At 33.0% G+C, this 9,757-nt stretch overlaps 1 protein-coding gene across 3 annotated transcripts in view; it reads left to right on the plus strand.

Moving 5' to 3' along the window:
- Nucleotides 1-9,757, plus strand: part of LOC110026829 (UBP1-associated protein 2C-like) — a 10,688-nt gene that overhangs the window by 591 nt on the left and 340 nt on the right. Inside the window, exons 2-3 of one of the 3 annotated variants that reach the window (XM_020727987.1) lie at nucleotides 1-1,042; nucleotides 6,108-6,582. In XM_020727987.1, coding sequence (XP_020583646.1) covers nucleotides 1-1,041 — 1,041 coding nt within the window. In that variant the 3' untranslated portion in view covers nucleotide 1,042; nucleotides 6,108-6,582. Of the gene's footprint in view, nucleotides 1,043-5,518; nucleotides 6,021-6,107; nucleotides 6,583-9,757 lie in introns of those variants that run through there. The other 2 variants (XM_020727988.1, XM_020727990.1) reach the window with 2 other exon arrangements.

A 9,757-nucleotide genomic window follows, 5' to 3' on the forward strand; every position in this document is an offset into this window, starting at 1 on the left:
GGAAAGAGTAAGGGTTACGGATTCATCATTTTCCGCCACGTCGACGGAGCCATCCTTGCGCTCAAGGAGCCCAACAAGAGTATTGACGGCCGCATGACTGTCACCCAGCTTGCCGCTAATGGACCTACCGGCCCCGCAGCTCCCGCAGCTCCCGCAGCTACCGCTCCTTCCGTTCCTCCCACTACCGATGTTTCTAGGCGGAAAATCTTCGTTGGTCATGTCCCATCTGAGATGCCTTTTGAGCGTCTCCGGTCCTTCTTTAGTTCTTATGGGGAGATAGAGGAAGGGCCACTGGGTTATGACAGTCAGTCGGGCAAGTTTAAGGGCTATGCTTTGTTCATTTATAAGACAGTGGAAGGTGCTCAAGCGGCTCTTGTTGACCCTGTAAAGAATGTTGAGGGACACACCTTGCACTGTAAGCTGGCCATCGATGGGAAGAAGGGGAAACCTGGGACCGCTGTTTCTGGTTCTGGGGCTCCAGGGAAACCACTGGGAGGCATCAGAGCTGATGGCCTTGGTGATGGGCTCGGTATGGGTTCTCAGTCCTCAACACCGGGTTCCTTCTCAAGCCAGTTTGGTGGCCCTGGCGGCGGCTTATCTTCCTATGGCGGTTTCTCCGGCGGTGGCGGGTACCCTGTAGTTGCGACAGGTATCGGCCACAATCACAATCTGAACACTCCTTTGCAATCAGCTGTTGGCTTAGGAAACACGGGTTTGCCTTCAGTGGGCGGTCAGGCTCCTCCCTCACTGGCTGGTTCTGGATTTGGGGGTTATGCAGGAGGTGGTATGGGTGGTGGGCCGTATGGTTATTCATTACAGTATTCAGGCTCTGGTGGCTATGGAGGGTTGGGCACGGGCTCTTCTTTCTATCGCACGCCTGCAAGCTCTGTTGGTATGCCTACAAGCAGTTTTCCTGAGGGCGGCCCATATTCTTCTTCTTCCATGTACCAAGGTCAGCACCATCAGCCTGCAGGTTCATCTCCTGGACACCGGATTCCACCTGGTGGGGGCATGCATCACAACCTACCCCATTATTTCTAAGGTAATTGTTTTCCTCCATTTTTTTTTTTCATGTATATTTACATAGCATGCTTCATTTTTTTGATTCATTATTTAGCTGATTTTGGAATAACTTTTAGATCACCTGAATATTGGATGGTATGCTTTGTGATTACAATTGTACCATGGTTTGATGCCTTGAGGGTTGTCTGTCTCGTTTCTTTTATATATTCAATGGTACTGATTTATCTTTATATTGAAATGATTTCTTTATTTCATATGTTTGATGTCTTCATTTGTTTTCTTGACGAGAAAATTATATTTCAAACTTAGGTGTTAAAAGTTTTATATAAATTCTCATTGCTATCTTCTTGTATATATGCCACAAAGATCCATAAAATTTCAAATTATTCTGGATTCTGCTCAGGGATTGTAGCGATACTCTATTTCATTTATATTTCTCTCCAAGCATGTGTCAAACAGTATTTATACTTTTTGGTTCTTTAAATTACTTAGGTGTACTAGCTACAAAATATTGACCTGCTGCTTGTCGTTTGTGTTGCTCTAGAATAACTTGTTATATTGGTTCAGGTTTTGGTAGATTAGATTATTTTTTTTTGGAGTTTTTTCAATGATGCTAACTTTAATGTTTTGATGCATATCAGTTAGCGGGGCATTGCTTTCTATTTGTGTTTGTTTCTGAGTCTGACCTTTTTATGTGACTATTGTTCATTCTGTTATTGAAGTCATGGTTTACATTTTACTTCTTGTCATGTTTAAACCTTTTTGGGTGAAACCTTCAAACAATTAATTTCAATTTAATTTATGAAAAATTTTCTTTATAAATGCTGTATGTTTGAAGGTGAGTTGGTTTTTTTAGGGGGTAAAATAACATGTACTTTGATTTTTATCTTAACAAATTAATTCTAATGCTGTTATACTTGCAAGAGGCTTATGATTTGCGGTATGTGATGTCATTTTGTATATTGCATGCTTTTTTATTTTCTTCATGAATGGTTGTTTATATGAATATGATCGAGTTGCTAACCCGTCTTCTTCTTGTTTTTTGTTTTCTTCTTCATTCCATTGTGATTGTTGGCTTCTGGTTTAGCTTGATAGATACTAGATGTCGAGACATCACTCATTAACCTTTGGTGTTTTCTTATTCCATTGCAAACTTTGGAGTATATATGGAGGTTTCTTAGGTACCTTTCAACCATGTTGAGAAGCTTTCTTGGTTTTGAAAGTTCTATACTATTTATGGGTTTGAAGCATGCATTTGGATGTTCTTAGTTTTTTACATTCAATTGCATTTTGCTATTGTCATTGTGTATGTATGCAATATTAAAATTTATTTCTTTTTTAGTTTTTTTATGCCTTATTTGAATTTTGATCAATTTGAATAATCTTTTGTGTACGTGGATATAATTATGAAGCCATAGGTGCCTTCTTTTGTCTCCTAGGAATCTTTTTTTGGTAGGCACAACTATTTAAATTACAGTTAATCATCACTTATCTTCACAATTGTGTGCTTTGTATTATTATATTTTTACTTGCTTATATATTGGGTGTAGGGATGTATTGTATGTTTCAATAAAAGTAAAAAAAAAAGAGGTGCGTTGCCATTGGTAGTTGTCTAAACTCATTGAGTTAGATATGCTATTTTTGTGTATTTTAAACTTTAAAGGCAATGCACAAGGCAAAGTCTACAAAACTTTTCTGTTACGTGTAATTATTTATTTACTTTTTTAAAATAAAAAAGAAGAGATATAAAGATAAAAAAAGTATTTCTAAGTTATTGATATTTGATTGTTGGAGTTTTGTTGCATGGAGCATTGACATGTTAATGGGCTTTACACTCACATTCTCATGTCGATTGCCCACCTTCATATGGTTCATTGGAACTAATGAGAAAGGATTTTGACATTCAGCTATGAAAGGAAGTAATGCTTTTGTGGCCATATTTTTCAAAACTTTTACAGTTAATTATGATAAAGTGACGTGTGAACTTTTAAGCAGTGGAAATCGGAAATTTTTGCTATCAGTAAATTTTGTTTATCATTTTGGTTTTTTTCTTGTCTTATTGATAATTTATTTGATTTTTTTGATTGAGTTGTCAGGAGCTAGAATATTTGCTAAGTGTTATTTATAGTTGTTTAAGACAAGACTAGTTGATGTTAATTCAAGCATCAATGAGTAATGCAGGATGTTCAGTCAAGGCTTTCTTTTGTATATGTGGCATTCAATACTTATTTATATGTAATAAACTAATCCAACAAACATGCAATTTTTACTTGAAAATAAGCTATTATCTTATAACAATTATTTACAACTCTCACTGAAAACTAAAAATAGAAAAATCCAATGTATGTGAATTTTTCTTTTTATGTAAAATTTTAAAAAATAAGGATCTGTGATATTCACCTATGATTGAGATTTCATGCAAAAGAAGGACAATGCGATTGTAGAAGATTTGACAGAATTCATTTGTTCATTCAAAGGAAATTTATAAATGAAGAGAGGAAAAGAAAAATTGGGGAAGAAGAAACCAATAAATAAATTTCATGTTTTCTCTCGCAAAATCTTTTCAAGCTCATACTTGATGATGAAATGGAATTTCAGAAGGCGGAGAGTGCTTTGAACCTTCAAACTAAATTCTATTGAGCCATAGAAGTGTTTTTTCCCTCTAATTTATGGTCACCAAGTAGGATCAAATAGGGGACCAAAGAGCCTGCGGCAACAACTGCAGCAGAAATGGGAAATTTGAAACTGGGTTAGAAATCAGAAATATTGAAGCTGTATGAATAAGAATAGGGACAACACAACATCACCTCATGTAACCTGTTGGAATAAAAACTGTTCCTGTTACCTTAGTTGTATTTTGGTCACTGCAAAATAATTTGGCAAAAAAGCTAGGTTTAAATTTTTTCTTCGCTTTTGACCTGAAAGCTACGATTGCTGTCCTTATATTGACAATGCTTGCTTGTGCTGGTAATATGATTTGTGATGCCTTTTATTGATGCTCTAATGATAAAATATGAAATGACCAAGCAGATAGAAATTTGTTTGGTTTATGACTTAAAAAAAATTGAAAATCTTAAGTTTAAAGCTATACTTATTCATGTTTTAGCTGCTTGGCACCTTTATATGCTACAAGTGATTGGGTAGAACATGCCGCCACCTGAGTTTCTTTTGCCTTCTCTTGTATTCATTTCGAAAAAGGAATGCTTTATACCTATAGTCAACTGCTCTTTCGTAATTTCAGGTAATTTGGTGACATCATATCTTCGATTTTTTTTTTTTTTTTTGCTTGTCATTTGGTAAATTTTTTGCAATTAATTTAAAATAGTAATGGCCCATGTAATTCACTTCATTGCCTTATTCTTTTCTGATTACTTTTTCCACTTTTGTTTGTGCTTCTTTTGATGCTGCAAATCTCATAAATAGCATCTTTTCATATTTATTTATTTTCTGCTTCTTGTTGATTACAATTTCTCCTTATTCTGTTGATGATTCATTAGCTGATGTATTTTTCTTTATTTTATTTTGCTATATATATCTTATATGTCTGATAGCTGTGTATTTAATGAATTTCAGTATAATGGTTTTTTTTTGAATTATTTTTTTTAGTATTTATTGGTTGATATTTTGAAAAACTATGGAAATTTTAGTTGTATTATTTTATTGTTATTTAACTTAGAGGTGGTATTTTTTTGCGAATTGATTGTGGATGTCGAAAGTCTTTTACGGACTCTTGCACAAATATTATTTGTGATATATTTTTTCTAAAGATGATCTTAGTTTATAGATGTGAATGCTTCTCCATTGGTCGGTCATCCCATGTGATTTTAGGCCTTAGTTTTTTTTATGATTCATTTTGCCTATATGTCTAAAGTTTTTGCCAAAATTTTTTAAGTTTTGAGTATCTTTGAAAATCGTCATGTCATGCATTCATTAATTTTGTTTCTTTCTTAGTGGTGTTGAGAAGTCCTTTTTCTAGATTATTTTTTATTGACAACGCTCAGTTTATTAGTTTTTCTGGCATTTCAGTTTGGTACTTATTACTAGAAACCTATTTTAGAATTTATTACAAATTTTAGAATGTGGTTTTACAATGTTATGAAAGGTGGACCAACGGATGGATAGCATTAAGGGTCTATTCTGAATTTTTTTTTTACTACTTTACCATTCAGACTATTGTTATAATATCTTTTAAAGCTAATTGTAGCTCGAGCTGATGATATTGTTTGAATAATTTGTTGTTTGTGTGTTGTTTGAAACTGAGAAATTGTTTATTATTGATTTGTTTAAATTATTTGTTGTTATTATTTTAACTTAAAAGACTAAAATGCCCCTATATTTTAATGATATCAGATGATCTTTTTTGCTTAATTATATTTTTAATTATCAAATGTTAAATGTCCGGAATAAATATTAATAAAGTATTAAGACCTAATTTAGCATAAAACAAAAAAATATATAAATGAAAAATATTTAAAATATATATCATATAACGCAGGAAACATGATCCGGACGAGCAGATGGAGGCCTGATGATGATGAGATGGAGATGTGATGGTTTTTTGGGCCTTTTTTTATCATTTAAACATGGGAAACAGAAAAAATTTAGAATAACTTGCCTCTAGTAATATAAGAATGAAGTTTTACAGAGACCTTCTCAAGATAAATATGCAGCCAAACAGTTTACAAATACCTCTTCCTCTTTCAAGAACAGAAAATACTGATAAAGCTGTGTCAAAGGAGAAGCCTTAATTGCATATGTAAAATTTGTGCAAACGATTTTACATGAGCTACTGTTAAGAAAACTTGTAGCAGTTTATTAGCATGGATCTTGATGATGATCATTCGATATTACAGGAATCTTCAACCAACGTGCAGTCGTTGAATATCTTGCACTTTTTATTTGCCTTTTTTTTTCACAGGTTAAATGCCTTTGTCTTTTATAATCTAAGGTCTTCTTGTATTGGCTGATCGTAATATTTTCCATCGCGCATTCCTTTTTCCTGTCTTCTTTTTCGGTAATATTTTAATTATTATAGTTTGTATTTATCACTTGATTAAATGAATTATGATGGGTGTGCTATTCAGGTGTCTGACAACTCTTGGGAGCAAATGCTTTGAATGGCTTTTCTGAAAGCTGCTTTGTTGATGTTTGCAAAATCTTTGATGATGCTTCTGCTTGTCTTCTCTGCAGTACGGTTTACTCTGGTTGTTTGGATTCACTATAAGTAGCGTAGTATTTTGAGAACTTTGTTCTATGGAGACTACTCTCTTTTCTTTGCACGTGCCGTTCCTAGTTGCATATTGATGACGTTTTGCATGATTACTAGGTTGTTTTGCTGCTTTTTTTGTTCCAATGTTTGATATTTCTGGTTTCTCTATGAAGGATAAACTTCAAATGTCTGGGGTTGTAATTCTAGTAATTATATGCATTAATGTTTTGTCGTGTGACTTGCCTACCAAATGGGACCATGTTTCCTACATTTGGTAAAATGTTATCTGATTTGGTATTTGTGACCTTGTCTTATCCTGTGCTTGGAATACTGTGAAACTTTGTTTGTTATTACGCTTCCTCCAATGAAATTTAAATTCCTTGCTTGCTGATTTATCAGGAAGTTTTGGATCTTTCTGGCAATTTCGTCTTTTATTTTTTTTTAATGTCAAGTAAATTGTGTTGATGTTTAGTAAAATTATGTTTAAGGGAGCTGTGAGTTCTGATTTTCTGGTATGAAATTGTTGTGGCTTTGTTATGAAATGTTTGAACGACAAATATGCTATTATATGATATCCTATTTTTAATTTGTATATATTTGATTAAAAATTAGGATTATTTAATTATGTAAACAGTAAATTGTATTGATGTTTAGTAAAATTAGGTTTAAGGGAGCTGTAGGAGTTCTGGTTTTCAGGTATGTAAATGTTGTAGCTTTGTTATGAAGTGTTTGAATGTCTAATATGCTCTAATATGTTATTCTACTTTAAATTTGTATATATTTGATTAAAAATTAGGATTAATTTATTAAATGAACAAGCAAAAAACTATCAGATCTTTTATTGGAGAAGCTATCTAAAATATGTCTAAGAAAGCTAAGTCAACTTTTATACAATAATTTGTTTTTTAGTTTCTCAAAACTATTTTTTCAATGCTCTAAAATAGCTTTTACAGTTGAAGCATAAACAGGTACTGGAAGGCTATTGCTAAATAGAACTTGTTTATTTATTTTGCTTTCTCCAATGTTTGGAAATGTTGATCGCTTTAACCTGTATTAATTGTGTAGTTTAGGTTTCGGTTATTTCTTATTTTATGCTTTTATTTTTTCTCTAATGAAATTGAATAATATGATATACCAAAGTGGCCTGCATCTTTCTTCCAATTTGCATTGAGAGTAAGAGATGAGCATGGTAACTGCAGTTTTGAACTGTCTTCCACTTCATTTGCATGCTTTCTTATTCTCCTTTGTTTGGACAATGAGAGGTGTGACATTGGAGTTTTATATCTTCACATTTATATAGAGAAATGGAGTGCTCTTCTTAGTTAACTGAGTCTGGCCTTTCTAAATCATGCCTTTCATGACCAAGGGACTGAGAGTCAGAGAAATGCTTTTTAGATGTGTTGTTTTTTGCATCTGTTGCATGTCCATCCAAATCGCTTAGCACTTCCTACTATTTGAACCGCCATGAATCTTGGATTTATCACTAAGGTAAATATTGTAAGCTTTCTAGTCGTGACTGCTGTTTTGAGGCTACAATTCTTCTCATACTTTGACATACCAGAGCAGTGATTTTTTTTTTTTTTTTGCTTGGCATTTACATACATAGCACACAATTCTAATGCATTTACATATCTCATACCTAAACTTTCATATTTACACACAGAGTATCATATAAAAAATGGCACCATATTACCACTTCTTAAAAGTGGTATACACATTTTCATGCATTGGTTCAAAGCACCTAAGTGTTGTGTGTGTGTAAATATGAATGTTTTGGTGTGGGACAAATAAATGCATGAGAATTGTATGCTAGGTATGTAAATTTTCCTTTTTATGGTTTATTTTATTTGGGTAATTGAGTTTGGTATGAGCTCGACCAAAGTTGTAATTAGGCTGTATGTATTCTGGCCCCAGATTAAGGCTTAGGCTTGTCTTTGAACATGCCAAGTAGCTGAATTTAGTAGAACCATTTTAGGAGATAGGTAGCCCCTCTTTGATATTCTCTGTTTCTTATCCCAGGCCCTCCTTGTTTCCCTTTTGTGCCTTGTCAAGGCAAATTTTCTGGTTGTCTTCTGCATGAGATTACTGTAAGTATATTAGGGGTGGGGCCTAGTTCATATAATTATCCCTCAACATTACGTACTACCATCCCGTGGGAACTTTTTGCACTAAATAAATTCTAGATCCTGTTTTGGAGACATCCGCACAGTAACACCTTAGATGCTGAGTAAACTGGCACATTGAATCTCTGTTTGGTTCTGTTTCTGTATTAGCTGGTTATTCATTAAAATGGCAAAATGAATCATAAGCGAAGTAAATGAAGCATGGTGATGCTTCATAACTAAATGAAATATGTAAACATGAAGAATTAAAACTACCTCACTTTGGCTGATAAGTTAAATTAAAATTGCAAGTTATGGATTATGCAACGTTTGTGTGCATGAATATTGAATGATCAAAGATGATACTTTGAAAGAACTTGGAATAAAATATTGATGAGGTTCTTGTACGAGCTCAAAAAAGCATCTTGCATGGTTATTACTTTTCAATTTTCGAAGTCTTGCTAGAGTGCTTCACATTTGTGCTCTTTTAACCTTGACTGCGAGATACTGCACTTTTATTATTACTTTGCAATTTTGGCATGGCTTAATTGTTATTTTATGTAAGCTATATTATTATTCATTGAAACTTCCATAGTAGGTGGTTTTTTCTTTTTCTAGGTTGCAATTAGGTCCTAAGATCATTATAATTATGATTATTAACGTTTGTAATAGTTTCAGATAAAATACTTTAAGAATTTTATCCATTTTTCAGTTGTGAAAATTGGACTCTTAGTGATGAATCATGATTTCTTCCGCTAATGCACTGGACAAATATAGTGCTAATATTATCGCGTTGAATTAATCAATTGTAAGTAAAACTCTTAAGTCGAAATATTATTCATTGAAACCTGTTTGATGCAGATTTGCAACTAGAATAAGCCTGTGTTTATGCAAAATTATATCGCTTTATTTTTCTTTGGAACATTTAGATGCATAGCGCACAATTCTGATGTATTTGCATATCTAAACCTAAGCTTTCATATTTATGCCCAGCTTTCATACCATTAATATCACATAAAACTATCACAAGTATCATTTTTTTTAATAGAAGCATACGTAGGTTTTAAATACTGAAGTGCTAAATACATAAGAATTGTGTGCTATGGATGTGAACGTACCCACCTTTTTTTTTTTTTCTTCCAATTTGAGCTAAGACCATTAATCTAGTCTAAGAATATGCTGTTAGGCTATTTACTCCATCCTTAAACTTCCATAATGAATAATTAATTATTCATAACATGCTCATATTAAGTATTTTGCTAATGTTTATATTACCATTAAAACTGTAAGACGATTGTTTTTATACCAAACCTTAATATAAAAAATAAAAAGGGCATTTACATACATACCACCAAATTTTCATGTGTTAACATGTCTAACATTAATTTTTCGCTTTTTACATTTGTACCTATATATATATATA

Source organism: Phalaenopsis equestris, unplaced genomic scaffold, assembly GCF_001263595.1.
Source record: "Phalaenopsis equestris unplaced genomic scaffold, ASM126359v1 Scaffold000402, whole genome shotgun sequence".
In the NCBI taxonomy this organism is placed as follows: domain Eukaryota; kingdom Viridiplantae; phylum Streptophyta; class Magnoliopsida; order Asparagales; family Orchidaceae; genus Phalaenopsis; species Phalaenopsis equestris.